Consider the following 17776-nt stretch of genomic DNA (forward strand, 5'->3'; position numbering starts at 1 on the left):
TCTTTGGCCTGCTCCAGTGCTCCAGTGAACATCAACGCAAGCTCGAGGAACAGAACCTGATCTTTTTATTAGGCATTCTGCAGCCTTGCAGACTGAACATTGAGTTCAATAATTTCAGAGCATGTCTGGCCCTTTTTTATATTTTATTTTATTTTTAACCATGTGCCTGTTTTTCATGTAGACAGAGCTGCTCATTATTCCACTATTAACACTCTCTCTGGACTAATGCTTTGTCTTTCACCACAAGCATTAACACACTTTATGCCTTTGTCCCAGAACAGCTTTGTTATTTAATCTCTAATGCGCTCTGCCCTATCACACTTTTGTTCTCTTCCCCACCATCAACCACCAACCCCCCTTCACTTGCTTAAAACCTAATTGTTTTCTAACCATCTGCCCATTCCATCAATTTGTCCAAGTCCTTTTGAAGTTCTACACTGAGTGTGACAGTGCCACAATACGTCAAAGTATGTAGTGCGAGTGTTATCTGTTACGTTAAAGAACTGGAATATGTCACTGATTAAAACGTTACTTAAGTGTTACCGTGCCACAATAAAATCTAAATTGGGACAACAGAACAAATGTGTAAAATTTCAAGAATTTTAATACATATTGGCCAATGTGCAGACAAAATGTAGTTTTCAGGTGAAGTAGGGTTAAAGGGTGGATCGAGCACACAGACATGATTCAGTCACCGTTTTAACATCATATATTCTGCCCTTATTTTTATCTAATACTTTGATTTTACATATTGTTATTTATAATTGTTATTAGCTAAATAGCAAAATCTATCACAATTTGGTGAAACAAGAGGCAAAGTTGGTTAAAACATCGGAGTTTTTCTGCAGCACAGACTGAACAGTGAGATGTAAAACAGTGCCATTCCTGGTGGGAGGGTGTAATTACAATATGACAAGTTTATGTAGCAGTTTCCATTATGAATTGAGATATAAGAATTTATAATGGGAAAAGTTAACCCGAGTGTTACAAAAACACAACTCTCATTAAACTCTTATTAAAACATAATATTTTATTTTGAAATCATGGTACAAGCTTTTTGAACCTACATTTGAACCTGTGTGGAGTTTGCAAGTTCTCCCTGTGTCTGCGTGGGTTTTCTCCGGGTGCTCCGGTTTCCTCCCACAAGCCAAAAGACTTGCAGGTTGGTAGGTAAATTGGCCATTATAAATTGTCACTAGTATAGGTAGGTGGTAGGGAAATATAGGGACAGGTGGGGATGTTTGGTAGGAATATGGGATTAGTGTAGGATTAGTATAAATGGGTGGTTGATGGTCGGCACAGACTCGGTGGGCCGAAGGGCCTGTTTCAGTGCTGTATCTCTAATCTAATCTAATCTAATTTAAACTTTTATCTAAGTGATGAAATACCATGTGTCTTTTCCAGCTCAACTGTTATTCCTCTCCAAATCTCTTCCAATAGTATGGCATATCAGTCTTCCCTACACATACTGCCTTCCTGTAAATTCTTTTGATACAGGCATCTAAGTCATTTATGTAAATTGCAAATACAATTTTTAAGCAGTCGCTGGGAAACTTCAATATTAATACTATTTATGAAGATAGCTTTTGTTAATGACAATGAAAATTAGTTTCCTGTCTGTTATGGTGTTATCATGTGCCAGAATTTACTCACCAGGTAAGCAGTCCCGCTGTCAGGACTGAAAGCGGAACCCAAGCCCTGTACTGGCAGGTGGCGGGACCCTAGGGGGCAGCCAATTAAGAGGACGCCAATAGGACAGAGGTCCAATTGAGTATGGCGGCTAGCCTTCCAATCAGAGGTCCCCTTGCTCGACAGCCTTGGCAGCACCACTGATAGAAGTGACCGCTGCTGAGGTTGCAGGAACAAGGTAGATTTGTTTATGTACAGGGCCAGGCAGGCCTTGGTGATCGGAAGTGGGGTGCACCATCCAGCGGTGGCGCTGTAGCCATGGGGACATGCATTGCTGCTGGAGGGCCTCTCCGTGGGCCATGGAGCGGCCATAAAGGAGGCCCCCCCGCAAACCCACTGGGAAACTGTCAGGGTTTATCTGGCAGTCTCCCCATGTGATGGTGGTGCCTTCCGATGCCAGTAAAATGCCAGCAGGGGTGGGAAGTGGCCCTTAATTTGGCAATTAATTGGCATAATAGGCCACCAGTGGGCAGCTGTGCCTCTGAGGTTCCTGCCACTGGGAATATCCCATGGCGGCAGGAAGCTGAAGAGCTCCCCTCCCAACACCTTCTGCTGCCATATTAGCTGCCAAATTGATAAATGGAAACAATCAGTCTGAAATAAAAAAAAACGTTCAATATATCACAGAGTGAAGACTTTTGATGTACAATATTAACTATATTGCATGGATGTCTCTAGTTTTTCTTTAAAAGGCTGTACAAACATTCACACAAGAGGTGGTTTACCTTGTGGGCTTCACTTTAAAGGGTGTAAAGCACCACTTTAAGGACAGGATATCTGATTTCCATTGTTCTTTAGTCCAAACTTAATTTTAAGGAATTCGTAAAGGCAAGTCATCATTTGACATTTTGATTTTTAAGTGTTCACTTTCTTTCACAATGGTTAGATATGCCCAATGTATTTTCATTGACATTGATAAAATTGCAATGGGACAAAAGCTGCTGAAACAAATTCAATGTTCAAAAAGATTTATGTGGACTGCTGGTGCTTCACAAAGGCTTTCAAGGAAACGATCTTGGTAACTAAGTTTTCAGAAGTAAAACATTTTTGTTTACTACACTCTAGAGTAATGCTGTATCCCTGTTACATTACATGAAACACTATCTTTAATTGCCTCCTCCATTGCAACCAACTGCATGATGCTGGGCAAGAACCTAATGGTGAATTGAGGCTTTTTAGGCTTACCCAATAGAAAGTATCAAATACCATGTCACCGATGTATGTCTCAACCGTCACATATCTAATGTTGCAACATTATAATCTCCACTATGCTAAACTATTAGGAGTTTGTTAGTGGATATGATGTAACCAAATATTTGCATTGCAATATTAAAACCATCATGCATTGCGTGTTTTCACAAAGGAATAGAAATGATAGACGTTTTTATAAATATTTTATTAAGCATTTATTAGAATTTTTGTTAAATTCACACGTAGTCGAATTATGGGCGTTAATGAACTAGAGTTGGACCCGAACGCGGTTGGACGCCTTAAATCATGAACAATCTTCCAGCGTTTGTGGACCTAGTCTAGTACATTTGGGTTCTTTTTAATGCATTTAACTTTCTAGAGCTAGAACAGTCTAATAATTTATTATGTAATCAGCTTAAATAATAGCAATGATCAAACACATAACTTTAAGCCTTTTAAAAAGCACTTCTTCTAGGCTACGAGTTTATCCTTCTAAAGATGGCAAATTTTTCTGTTCGATGCTAATTCCCAGTTTATGGAATAATTTAATCTACACCTTAAGTGTAATTATAGAGGAAGAGCTGAAAGAAACTTCACATTTCTTTTAAATAAAGACAATTCCTCTATTCCAGCCAGCTTCAGTGTTCCATTTTGAGTCCTCCGCAAGAATAAGTAGTTCTAAAGCATGACCAATATTCTTCATCAAAGACGCGCAACGTATATTAGTAATATTATACAGTTAATTTTTTTTAAAAAATCTTCAATTATTCTCCGAGCTTGTGCACCGGATAAAAGTATAACAAGGAGAAAAAAAAGTAGATGTGCTGAGTGTGTATTGGTGGCGGAGTAATTGGAAACCACATACAGGAGTGCGCGCTCAACCTAACTTAGCGACGGGAAGTGCAAACGGCCCGTTTGATGGACGCACGCTTCGGCCAATAGCGTGAGGGTCGGGTGCGGACGTCGTCCAATGGGGAAGGGGCGAGTGGAGGCGATCAGTTTGGGGTGCGCGCCAGTGTGTGGTGGCTGGTGGAGAGCGAGCGCGGAGCTGCGCCGGGGGCTGAGGCTGGTGATAGTGTTAGAGAGTTCGAGCCCGAGCCAGAGCCGCCGCTCACAATACACACAAGAGGCGCTGACAGTCAGAGACACAGCCAGAGCCGGGAGGAAAGTTCAACACCACAGAGTGTCTCGCCGCAGCGAAAGGGGGCATCGCGGCGGCCAGGCAGCGCTGGCCGTACAAGAGCAACAATGCCGACCATGATCGAGAAAGGGCCCGAGGTCTCGGGCAAGAGGAGAGGCAGGAACGGGGCTAAAAGTTTTGCCGGGGGAACGGCGGCGGCGGCGGCGACCAACGGCAACAACTCCTGGGAAGAAGCGAGCAGTGGCTCCGATGACGAGCACGGTACTGACAGTAGCCTAGAACTGACTTCGGAAAAAAAGCTGGTTTTATTGAAATGCACTGACATCGGTTTGTTATATTTTAATAGAAATGCATGTTAACTACTTGTTACAGGTGGAGGAATGCGAGTGGGCTCCCAGTATCAGGCCGTTGTCCCTGACTACGATTCTGGTGAGTTTTTCTTCCTTGAATTCTGTGTGTGGAGATAGCCTAAAACTCCTGCCTTCACCCCCCCCCCCCCCGTCTACTATATTCAGGGGGTTAAATTCAATAGAGATCAGTGAAGGAGAGCGGTGAATGAGGGAAAACTGATTGGCTATTTCTTCTGGTTGGTCGTGAGAAGAGTTAATAAAGCAGGTATAAAAGTTCTGGACATTAATTATAACAAAATGAGGGCAGATGAATATTCCCCCCCCCCCGCCCTGCTGTTCGTCTTGAGAATAGCAGTAACAGCAGCGTGTATTGCAGGCGTGCTTTGACTTAAATCATCATTTCCTACCCCACCCTGGATAAAACTGAAATATTGTACCGATATTGTTAGTGCATTCAAAAGTTCTTAATGATAAAAAAAAATCTTCAGCTCCCGTGTTTAAATGGCACTAATTGGTCCGTGTGATTTATAAACTCCTCCGTACGGTTACTTTCACATTCGCTGTGAATAAGCATGAAAAAATGCATTTGGAACAAATGTGGACTTTTGTAGCTACTTCCATTCTCTTTTCAAATTTCGTGAGGTTATATCGGTTTAGCTCTGGTCGACAACGTGATTTAAAAACTAAAGTGTATTTTGAAGTCTGCATAATTTACCTGTGAGCGCATGTGCGAGAAATAGGAAATCAGGAGGGCACCTTAAACGATGCTAAAGGTGTTGCCTTGTGGATGTATGTGTCGATTTATAATTAAACATTGGGCAGTTACATATTCTAATGTTTATTGCGAATAAAGCTTTGGTACTAAAGCCCTTGTATTTGAAGTGTACTGTAGGAAAGACTTTGAGTGCAAAATTTCAAATCGACATTTTTCATGTAGACGTAAGTGATTTTACTTCCATAGTGAGTAGTTTGTAGTTTACTCACATTAAAAGATTGATGTTTATTACACATCGCAAAAGTTATGCTTGGATTTTGTAGTTTGGTTAACAAATTTTTATAAGGAAAATGTTTTAAAACCCCACAATTTTAACTTATCTGCTTGTCATTGCCACAATAGTGACAAGGTTTATGTCAGAAAGCTACAACTTAATGCTAAATTGATTTTGTTTAGAGTCAGAAATTGATCTCAAAAGAGAACTCAACATTGAGGTTTTCCTATCTAATGAGTTTCAGATTTTATCTTGGGAGATGTTGGAATGTAGGGGATGTCATATTAATAAAAGTCTATTTACAGTAAGTACAGTAGGGCAGGTATTAAGCAAAGCTTAAGAACTGTGGTAAATTGATTTTCTGTTTCAGTGTAATGGGCTCGATGGTGATATTAGGAGCAGTGACCCAAAGATTAAATGGGTTTGATGTAGCAACTTAGAGAAGAGGGAGCTTAGGGAGGGCCGCATAGCAGGGGAATAGTGCAGTTGAGGGACTTTGTAGTGTTGAAGGTTATAGAGATGGGGAGAAGCAAGCCCATGAAAGGATTTATCAGAAAGGTGAGAAAGTTATTTGGGGGCTGGCAGTTGATGCAGGTCAGTGAGGAAAGGGTAATGGGTGAATGGGACTTGGTGTGAGATAGGATGTGGGTAGCAGAGGTTTGAATGAGAGGAAGTGGTGGTTGGGACGCTAGCCAAGAGAGCATTGGAATAGTCGAGGCTGGAGCAGTCAAAGGCATGGGTGAGAGATTCGTTGGCAAATGGGGTGAAGTAGAGGATGTATTGGGGAGATCTTTGTGATGGAGAGGATATGACTCGGGGCTGAATAGATGCTGAGGTTATGAACAGTCTCGTTCAGCCTGTGATAGTGTCTGAGGAAGAGAAATAGAATTGGTTACAAGGATATATTTTTATGCATGGACCCTTGGAGGACCTCCCAAGGTGTAGGAATGAGAAACCACCTCGGTGTTTTGCACTGAGCTGCAGTTACTGTCATGGAGGAAAATTTATTCATTATTGGGTGAGTTTGTCTTCAATTCCTACTCTCACCCACCCCAACCCACAATCCTTTGTAAATGTTAACACCCTGCTAGGAGATAGCCTCGCAGATGCAGGTTGGTTGTTCTCAAGTACCTTGCCCAAGTGTCACCGTTGTGTGAAGAAAATGAATTTTGGTGGGCTAGCCATCTGCAGGCATCACAGCTGGGCCCAATCTATCTATGCTCAACATCCAGATGTAAGCTTTCCATACGAATAGCTAAATAGTCGGCAGGAGTATAGCCCTTAATTGTCCTTTTCTATTCAACAACAATTTGCATTTATGTAGTACCGTTAACAGTAAAATGTCGCAGGATGTTTCACAGGAGTGTTATCAACAAAGTTTGACACTGAGTAGCATATGGTATTAAGACAGGTGATCAAAAGATTGGTCAAAGAAGTAGGTTTTGAGGAGCGTCCTGAAGTAGGTTTTGAGGAGCGTCCTAAAGCAGGAGAGAGCGGCGCAGTGGTTAGCACCGCAGCCTCACAGCTCCAGAGACCCGGGTTCAATTCTGGGTACTGCCTGTGTGGAGTTTGCAAGTTCTCCCTGTGTCTGCGTGGGTTTCCTCCGTGTGCTCCGGTTTCCTCCCACAGCCAAAAGACTTGCAGGTTGATAGGTAAATTGGCTATTATAAATTGCCCCTAGTATAGGTAGGTGGTAGGGGAATATAGGGACAGGTGAGGATGTGGTAGGAATATGGGATTAGTGTAGGATTAGTATAAATGGGTGGTTAATGGTCGGCACAGACTCGGTGGGCCGAAGGGCCTGTTTCAGTGCTGTATCTCTAATAAAAAAAAAAAGAGGCTAAGTGAGACAATCCCAAAGCATGGGGCCCAGGCAGCTGAAGGCACGGCAGGCACTGGTGGACTGATTAAAATCACGGATGCACGGGAGGGGTGACCCCATGGAGGGATTTGAAAATAAGACTTATATACTTTATCCATAACTCAACAGTACTAAAATTGTGGTTGCTGTAGATGAGATCAGCTCACTCAACACAGTGGATTGAACTTGGGTCTCTTCTGGTCTGTGTCACTTGTTACTGATACCATAAATTCTTTTGAGCCATTTGGATGGCAAACCTGAATTTCGATACGTCAATTGTATATTACAATTATGTTCTAGGCTAAAGAAGGCTAATTAGAAAATATTTATGTTGTTAAATGGATGACCTAGTCATAGAATAGAATTTTGTTTACGTTGAAATGGTCTTGGATGGAATTTTGTTACCTTGAGTTTGGTTTGAATTCTTAGAATTAATTGTAATCTACTTTAACAAGAAATCTGTTTTTCAAGATTAAATTATGGTACCAGTATTCCTGTTTTTCCTCACAAATGTTCTGGTTTTTGAGACTACTGTTTTTAAAAAAGTGGTATTTTGCCCTCTGTGGTTGTACATTTGGTAAATGATTAAAAGTAGTGGCCAGTGGGCTTGTGTAATGAAAGTTTGGGGACACATGGAACCAATAGACATAGTGAGTCTGATGGATATTGCTTCATAGATGATTACTGATGGAACAAACCCAAGTATTTTCTTCCTGCTTCAATTTATTGGTAAGCAGAAACTTTCATGTAACCGTTTGAACCACATAGAATTACTATTTTTTGTGACGGGGCATCATTGATTAAAACGAATGTCTATCGGACTTTTGAAAAGAACACAATGAACGGAAGTTTCAAACCTTTTTCATAAATATTAAGTGAATCATTTATAAATGTAGGAGTGCACCTAAGGTCCAAACTTCAAATGTATTTCTTGGGTGGGGTGGGGGGTTGGCAATCTGTTCATTAGTTGGTTTGTAAAAGAAGAGATTGACTGTTTAGCAGAGGAAGAATAAGATATGCTAGAGATCTAAATGGATGTTTGTGTTTCCATTTTGCTAATGGTGTTCTAATCTGCAACCAAATGTGAAGTTATGATGACTAGACATATTGCTATGAAGAAAGTTGGTTTTATTCCAAATTTATTAATTGCTTGCACTTGATCATATGCCTCCAAAGGTATTCAGCTAATGGGAAGCAGAGGAGAAAGACAGAAATGTAAGATCAGAATGGACTACAGAAAAGATTTTTTTAAACGAAGAAAACAAGACCCTGACATGTAGACTGTTTTATTTTTAGAGAAAATATTGGAAATAGAAAACGATTCCCCAAACTTCATATTAAGTGGAACAAATGGTTTAAGGGATGTAGCTTTTGCTTAATTAAATCTTTTTATTTAAGTCTTTTTCAAAAAGTGAACTAAGAAGGACTTTAGAGTGGTAATTAACTGGTAATTTTAACTTCTTTCTATTTAGGATATGTTGAGATTTGGAATAAAGATCTGAAGAGGTAATAGAAAGCATTGGATATATATAATCCATAAAATATTGGTTCCTCTTTGTTTTGGGGCAAATGTAGGTGCTGTAAAAAGAATACAGGAAAGAGAGAAAGAGAAATTGGATCCAGCTCCAGTAACTATAGGGTAAATTGAAAAAACTTTTGTTTATTTTCCTTCAAAGGAGAAAATAAACGGTGTGTGAAAGACACAAAGTACTATTAGTGTGCTTATGTTTTTATCCTTCCCAATAGTGGATAAAGTAAAAAGTAAGTTAAATATTTGGAGTTTACAAACAGCATATAAACCAGGTTGTGGAATACAGTGGAAGTATGGACACGTGTCTGGTTGACTCTGGATTGTTAGAGCAATACATTAAGATAGCTGAGCTAATTTTTAGTTGCACAAAACTGTAAAAAGCTTGCATGTAAAAACTTAACTTTTAAATGCCACTTGGTTTATACAGTTTGTGGCTGATGTGAAATTGCAGAGATTGATTTGGGTAGAATCGCAATCTTGATTGAAATGAAAATGAATTATTGTGTTCATAGTTTAAACTAGTTACTGTTACCATCATTTGATGTGAGAAATTATGTGATGAACCTTGTATATTCAAAATTTCAAAACGCTAAGCGATGGAGGCATCTCCACAGTTCTGAAAGTACAGTGCAACTCTACCCAGTGGTGGTCCTCTTGCCTCTGAGTCATAAGGTCACGGGTTCAAGCCCAACTCCAGGGACAGTTGCAGTACTGAAGGAGTTCTGCATTATCTGGTGCAGTCATTCAGATGAGCTGTTCAGGCAAAGCTCCATCTGCCTATGCATATGGACTTAAAAAAAAATCTCATGGCAGTTTTCAAAGAAAACTATTCTTGTGTCTAAATCCACGCTATCCCTCAATACCACCAAAAATAGCTTAACTGGTCATTTATCTCATTGCTGTTTGTGGGACCTTAGCACAAATTGACTGCTCAGTTTGTCTTCATAACAGTGGCTACACTTCAACACTTCACTTAGTGGTAAAGCCTCGCGAGAATGAGAAAAGCACTAGCTAAATGCAAGTTTTTTTGTGTTCTTTGTTTCTTTAGTGTTGGTGCTTGGGTTGGTTAGTAGGAGGTGCAGCTTCTTGAAGGGAAATGGTCTAGCCAAAACGAAAGTCAGAATTTTAAAAGTTGGATAAGGTCTGAACTTCAGTCAAAATGTAGGATTTGATATGTAACTGACTTCAATAATGACTTTATATGGTGCTTTTAACGTAATAAATTAGCTCAGGGAGCTTCACGGGAGTATTGTTAAGCAAAATTAGACACAGACCCACATACGGCAATTTTTAAGGCAGATGTCCAAAACCTTGGTCAAAGAGGGGAGGGGCGAGGCTGTGGAGGGATTTGAAAGCAAGATGAGAATTTTAAAATTGAAGTGTTGCTCAACCGGGAACATTTTAGGTCAGCGAGCACAGGGGTGATGGGAGTTGGTGTGAATAAGGACACAGGCAGCAGAGCTTTGGATGACCTTGAGTTTAGTGAGGGTAGAATGTGGTAGGCTAGCCATGAGTGTGTTGGACTAGTCAAGTCTAGAGGTAACAAAGGCATGGATCAGGATTTCAGCAGCAGATGAGCTGAGACTGGCTGAGTTGGATAATGTTACGGAGGTGGAAAGAGACGTTCTTCGTAATGGCGCAGATAGGTGGTCGGCAGCTCATCTTGGGGTCAGATATGACACCAAGGTTGCAAGCACTCCAGTTTGGCCTCAAACAACTGCCAGGGGGAAGGATGAAGACAGTAGCTAAGGAATGGGGTTTGTGGTGAAGGGACTGAAGACAATGACTTTGGTCTTCCCAATATTTAATTGAAGGAAACTTCTGCTCATCCAGTTCCAGACAAGTAGTTTGATTTAGTGACAGTGGAGAAGTTGAGAGAGGTGATAGTAAATGAGAGCTGGATGTCGTCAGCATGCATGTGAAAACTTGACATGTTTTCGGATGATTTAACTGAGGAGCAGCTTGTAGATGAGAAATAGGAGGCCAGGGATAATCCTTGGGGGACTTCAGAGGTAACTGCGGGAGCAGGAAGAGAAGCCATTTCAGGTGATGCTCTGGTTAAGATTGGATAGATAAGAGTAGAACCAGGCGAATGTAGTGCCATGCAGTTGGACAACGGTGGAGAGGCGTTGGAGGTGGATGGTTTGGTCAGTCGCGTTGAAGACTGCAGGCAGGATGAGGAGGTATAGTTTACCTTTATCACAGTCACATAGGATGTCATTGGTGACTTTGATGAGAGCTGTTTCAGTTCTGTGGCAGGGGCAGAAACCTGATTGAAGGAAATTTGACATGGAGTTCCGGAAAAGATGGGCACGGATTTGTTCGACTACACGTTCGAGGACTTTGGAAAGGAAAGAGAGGTTGGAGATGGTGCTGTAGTTTGCAAGGACATAGGGGCCGAGGGCTGTGTTTTTGAGGAGGGTGGTGATGACAGCAGGTTTGAAAGAGACGGACAGTACCTGAAGAGAGAGGACCATTGACAATATCAGCTAACTTGGAGACCAGGAAGGGAAGTTGAGTGGTCAGCAGTTTCATGGGAATAGAGTCGAGGAAGCAGGAGGTGGATCTTTACGACAATGTGAGTTCGAAGAGGGCATGAAAGGTAGAGAAACTAGAGAACCATGATGGAAAAAGGTGAGTGTGGGATGTAGTCTTCTAGCTGATTTCTACCACTGTAATTAGCTGTTTCATTTACTGTGTTCACTCTGCAAACTCTAGAAAAATTTTGTATTCTGGTAACTATTCCATCTTGTTTCAGGACTGAGTTCTTTTTGTCTTGCAAAGAAAATAAAGTGTAGACTGCACTTCACTTTGATTTGCTTAGGCATCAAGCTGGGACATATGTGCAGCACAGATAATAGAGCTGAACTAGGCAGTCGGAGAACAAGATAGCAAATGGTAAAAAGTAAAATTGTAATTTTCTTCTATTGCCTGGAAACACTATCATTTAGATTTACAGCGATCATGTGTAAGTGCTCTTGGAGATGATTAACCTGTCACTGCTTCAGTTCCAGCAGCAATCAACATTGAAACATATGCCCCATATGTTTTCAGTGTGCTTGCGCTGCAACTTTCTTCTACTAAACCATTGTTGTAATGGTTCTGTCTATCTAATACATCACACAGCACAAAAGCAACCATTAAGCTTTTCTGATTGGTTCAAATAGTCACTGATTTTGTGAGTTGTTGGATTAACATTCAAATTGCTTCAACAATTTTTTATGAATCCTATCAGTTGCCATGCTCTCTTTTTACCAATCAGAGACTTGTGTTGCAAGATTCTGCAGAAATGTACCTATCAATGTGTCCCTTTGCAGCCCTAGTGATTCGGCCATTGTTTAATCTGGCCTATTCCTGAGTGCTTCTGGGCATCTGACCCATGCTCACTGTTTCCAAACTATCCTTAAGTTCTTCTTGGCTTTATGAATTCCTCTTTCAGAACTCTTGCTTTGCTCCCAGCCTCACCATCAGGTTTGATGGTGACCCCTGTGCCTACCTGTTTTATTCCTCCTCCCTTGTAGCCACTACTTGGCCAAGCTTCTTGCTGTCCCCTGCCAGGGAAGCCTGTCTACCGAAGGCCCTTTAGAGGCTAAAACAGGAGAGATTATGGAAAATAAGGAAATGGCAGAGGCCGTAAACAAATATTTTGTATCTCTATGCACAGTAGAAGTACAAAAAGATACCAGAAATAGCAGGGTACCAAGGGTCGAATGAGGTACTTAAAGTAATTAATATTAGTAAAGAAATAGTTCTGAAGAAATTAATGGTACTAAAATATGACAAATCCCCTGGACCTGACTGCCTACCTACATTTCAGGATTCTGAAAAAGGGTGGCTACAGAAATAGTGAATGCATTGGTTGTAATCTTCCGAAACACTCTGGATTCTAAAATAGTCCCAGTGGATTGGAAAGCAGAAAATGTAACATCGCTGTTCAAGAAAGGAGGGAGAAGGAAAATGGGGGGGCTACGAACCAGCTAGCCTGATGTCGGTTGTTGAGAAAATGCTGAAATCCATTCATAACGAAGTGGTAACAGGGTATTTAGAAAATCATAATATGATTAGGCAGAGTCAACATGGTTTGATGAAAGGGAAATACTGTTTGACACATCTACCAGTGTTTTTTTGAGGATATAACTAGCAGGGTAGATAAAAGGGATGTAGAATATTTGGACTTTCAAAAGGCATTTGTTAAGGTGTCACTCAAAAGGTTGTTGCACAAGATCAGGGCTCATGGGTTGGGGTTAATACATTAGCAGGGATAGAGGATTAATTGAAGGGCAGAAAACAGTGTAGGAATAAATGGGCCTTTTTCAGGTTGTCAGGGTGCCACAAAGATCAGTGCTGGGACTACAACTATTTGTAATCTTATATTAATGACATAAAGAAACCAAGATTAATGCATCCAAGTTTGTGATGATACAAAGTTAGGTGCGAAAGTAATCTGAAGTGGACAAATTCTACAAACGTATAAAGATAAGTTAATGAGTGGGCAAAAGGAGTATAATGTGAGGAATAGAAAAATATTTTTTTAAATGGTGAAAAGCTATTAACTGTTGGTGTTGAGGGATTTGGGTGTCCTTGTACACACAGTACAAAGTTAATGCAAAAGCAAAATACTGCGAATGCTGGAAATCTGAAATAAAAACAGAAAAAGCTGAAAATACTCAGGTCTGGCAGCATCTGTGGAGAAACAAAATTAATGTTTCATGTCTGTGATCTTTCATCAGAATGGAACAGAAAGTTAACATGCAGGTACAGCAAGCAATTAATTAGGAAGGCAAGGGGCTTGGAGTACAAAAGTAAAGAAGTCTTAATGAAATTGTACAGGCCTTTGATGAGACCACACCTGGAGTACTGTGTACCGTTTTGGTCTCTGTACCTAAGAAAGGATATACTAGCCTTAGAGACGGTTCAATGAAGATTCACTAGATTGATTCCTATATTGAGGGGGGGTTGTCCTATGAGGAGAGATTGAGTTGAATAGGCCTATATTCTCCTGGTGTTTAAAAGACTGTGAGGGTGATCGAATTGAAATGTCTAAGATTCTGAGGGGGCTTGAACGGGTTGATGCTGAGAGGTGGTTTCCCCTGGCTGGAGAGCCTAGAAATTTAGGGCGGCACAGTGGCGCAGTGGTTAGCACCGCAGCCTCACAGCTCCAGCGACCTGGGTTCAATTCTGGGTACTGCCTGTGTGGAGTTTGCAAGTTCTCCCTGTGTCTGCGTGGGTTTCCTCCGGGTGCTCCGGTTTCCTCCCACATGCCAAAGACTTGCAGGTTGATAGGTAAATTGGCCATTAGCAATTGCCCCTAGTATAGGTAGGTGGTAGGAAAATGTAGGGACAGGTGGGGTTGTGGTAGGAATATGGAATTAGTGTAGGATTAGTATAAATGGGTGGTTGGTGGTCGGCACAGACTCGGTGGGCCGAAGGGCCTGTTTCAGTGCTGTATCTCTCTCTAAACTAAACTAGGGGACATTGTCTCATAAGGAGTTGGCCATTTAGGAATAAGGTGAGAAATGTCTTCACTCAGGCTTGTGAAACTTTGGAATTTTCTACCACCGATGTCTATGGATGCTCAGTCATTAAGTGTATTCAAGGCTGAGATTGTTAGATTTTTAGACTCTGAAGAAATCAAGGAATATGGGGATCGGGCAGGAAAGTGAAGTTAAGGTTGAAGATCAGCCATGGTCTTGTTGAATGGTGGAGCTGGCTTGAAGGGCCATATGGCCTGCTCCTATTTATGTTCTTCTGGCTCTGTTCCTGACCAGTTCTAATGAACACTGCCACAGGAGATCAACTAGTATTACATTGAAACTGTGAAATGCATTTTGAGTTGTAGAAGGGAGATTTTACTCACCAAGGAGGCAAATTTAATCTTAGTATCTTTAATTGTTTGCAGAATTTAACTGCGTTGAAGATCCTGTAAATGATGCAGTGAAACTGGGTTTCTTGATTAGCTGTGAATTATCACTGTAGCCCTACACTTTTGAATTCTGTCCTTAGAACGCACACTACCTCTCCTCTTTTAAGATCGTCTATAAAACAGCCCTTCGAGCACATCCTCTAGTCACGGCTCCTAATATTTCCTCCTTCGCTTGTTGTCTTGATTACACTTCTGTGAAGCATCTTGTGACAGTTCCATATGTTATACATGTATCATAAACTTGTATAAAATAATGTATTTGCCTATACAAAACACAATGCTGCACAATAGAATTAATAGCATTCATAACACAATTGACAATTTGTCCCAATCAAATTGCTTCACATTCCTTTTGGCAACCCAGATCTATGTATTCTTTTAACACTTTTCCCAGGTATATTAGGAAGCCCTGTTTTTGATGAAAGGTCATCAACCTCAAACTTTAACTCTCTTTCTCGCTCCACAGATGCTGGCAAATCTGAGTTTCTCCAGCATTTTCTGTTTTTATTTCAGATTTCCACAGTATTTTGCTTTTGTATTAGGAAAACCTGCATTGCTCTTGGTAGAACACTTCTACAATAAGAAATGAGACAGAAGGTAAAGAGCCATGACTTTTGTCCCTCAGTTCTTCCATCATAATCAGCAGGATTAGTTGCTTACATTTGTTCCCTCAGTGATTGTTCCATCCTAATTTATAACCATAATTGTGCAGTGTTCTCTTAACCCTGTAGACGGTGGACAGGCTTTGGTTGATGCCATTTGCATCAAGATATATTTAACTGCAAAGCAACGTTTACTTTTTTCAAGTACTTCTTATAAATTTAGGGTGCTTTGCTATAAGCCTGCACAAAGTTTCAGGTGCTGTAAGCTCTTGTTTTAATTATTTCAGCTTCTGGCCATCTAAAGTATCTTTATCTCCCATCAGGATAATAATTTTAATGCTTCAAAGGTGCATTTATTTCTTTCAAATGGGCATGTCAAGACAAAATCCTTAAGTATTCCTGGGGTGTGGGCAGAAAGGATGGCTTTGTTTTGCACAGGTATGATTTTTCACAGTTAAGTCTACCATCTAAATCTAGAAAGCAGTACAACTACTCCACATCAGACAGGGATCAGATAGTATAGGAGACCTCTAGTCTGTCATGGAACGTGTCATGTACAGATTTATTTGTTGAAGCAAGTGTAGTGGTTGGATTACTGGACTGGATTTGCAACTGCTCAAGTACTGAAGCAGTTGTGTCCATATGTAGCAAGGCTTGGGCTGATATGTGGCAAGTGACATTTGCAGCACAAATGCCAGGCAATGCGATCTCCAATATGAGAGAATCTTGTCATCTCACCATTGCATTCAACGGCATTACAATTGCTGAATCCCCCACTATCAACATCCTGGGGGTTGCCATTGACCAGAAACTGAACTGGAGCAGCCACATAAATACTGTAGCTACAAGAACAGGTCAGAGACTGGGAATTCTGTGGCGAGTAACCCACCTCCTGACTCCCCAAAGCCTGTCCACTGTCTACAAGGCACAAGTTAGAAGTGTGATGGAATACTCTCCACTTGCCTGGATGGGTGCAGCTCCAACAACACTCGAAGCTCAACACCATCCAAGACAAAGCAGCCTGCTTGATCGGCACCCCATCCACAACCTTAAATGTTCACTCCCTCTATCACTGACGCGTAGTGGCAGCTGTGTGTACCATCTGTAAGATGCACTGCAGCAGCTCACCACGCCTCCTTTGGCAGACCAGTGACTGCTACCACCTAGAAGAACAAGGACGGCAGATGCATGGGAACAGCACCACCTGCAAGTTCCCCTCCACGTCGCACACTATCCTGACTTGGAACTATATCACTGTTCCTTCAATATTGCTAAATCAAAATCCTGGAACTTGCTCATTAACAGCGCTGTGGGTGTACCTGCACCAGATGGACTGCAGCTGTTCAAGAAGGCAGCTCACCACCTTCTCAGCGGCAATTGGAGATGGCGTTGCTAGCACTACCCACATCCCATGAATGAATATAAAACAACCCGAATAATCCAGAGACCAGGACTACTCTAGAGAATCTGTCCAATGGCAGTTTGAGAATTTAAGTTCAGTTTTAAAATATCTGGAACTATAATGCTGCTCCCTGTGAAAGTGACCATGAATTATTGTAAAACCGTAACTGATTTACTAATGTCTTTAGGGAGGAAAACCTGTTGTCCTTTCCTGGTCCAGTCAACATGTGACTCCAGTGTCACACCAAAGTGACTCTGAAGTGGCTTAGCAAGCGACTCAGCTGTATCGAACTGCTTGCGGAATTTAGGGATGGCAAATAAATACCACTCTTGCCAATGACCCCCACATCCTGAGAGTGACATTTTTATATATAAAGTTCCAGACATCCTTGTATGGCTGGGAGAAATAAGCCAGTGGTTTTCTTCTTGGCAATTCCAGTGTTGCTTCAGAACATCTTCAACTCTGATAAGGTTACAGGCTTACTCTGTGACCTTCTGCAATATTTGCTTATATCTATTGTGCATGCTTTGTTTTACTCTATTTTTGCAATGTACTTTGAGGTCTTTCTGCCTTGAGGGATGGAAAGGAGATGTAGAAAATAAAGTCTTGTCTTATGGTGATCATCACTTGATACCTCTGGACAGATTTCTGTGTATTTTTTTGTCCAGTGCTATTGCATTTGGATTTATCACTTGCATATATAATTATTGCACTTGCAGCCTATGAACCTATCCTGAAACTTTTTGAAGTTTCTCTGGCCAGTGATTTCTGAATTTCACACTCTGCCTTCTTTTGTTATCTGCCCCATATTTGGTTTGAATTATCGGGTTAACTTTTCATTAACTGCGGCTGAGCCAAGAATATGTAAGTGCATTGTAATGAGGAAATATGTTTCCAGAGAGGAATTCAAAAAATGTAATGAGCACCAGAAGGGTTCATTTCCAGGGACTTTAGAAATGAGGATGGCTACAGTCCAAACACATTGAATCAAGTTTTGTCCACCAGTAAGTAATGCAAATTGGCCCAGATTTTCCAGTGAATAAGGTTGACCACACTATGGATTGGTGCCATCAGCTTAGAGAACTTGACTTCTGATA

General features: G+C 41.1%; 1 protein-coding gene across 3 annotated transcripts in view; it reads left to right on the forward strand.

Annotated features, from left to right (window-relative positions):
* Window positions 1-3866: 3866 nt before the first annotated feature.
* The window catches only part of rcor1 (REST corepressor 1), a 163835-nt gene continuing 149925 nt past the window's right edge, over window positions 3867-17776 (forward strand). For 2 of the 3 annotated variants that reach the window (XM_068038963.1, XM_068038962.1), the window contains exons 1-2: window positions 3867-4282; window positions 4394-4450. In XM_068038963.1, coding sequence (XP_067895064.1) covers window positions 4129-4282; window positions 4394-4450 — 211 coding nt within the window. In that variant the 5' untranslated portion in view covers window positions 3867-4128. The remainder of the gene's footprint in view (window positions 4283-4393; window positions 4451-17776) is intronic. The other variant, XM_068038964.1, reaches the window with a different exon arrangement.

Source organism: Heterodontus francisci, chromosome 9, assembly GCF_036365525.1.
Source record: "Heterodontus francisci isolate sHetFra1 chromosome 9, sHetFra1.hap1, whole genome shotgun sequence".
NCBI lineage: Eukaryota > Metazoa > Chordata > Chondrichthyes > Heterodontiformes > Heterodontidae > Heterodontus > Heterodontus francisci.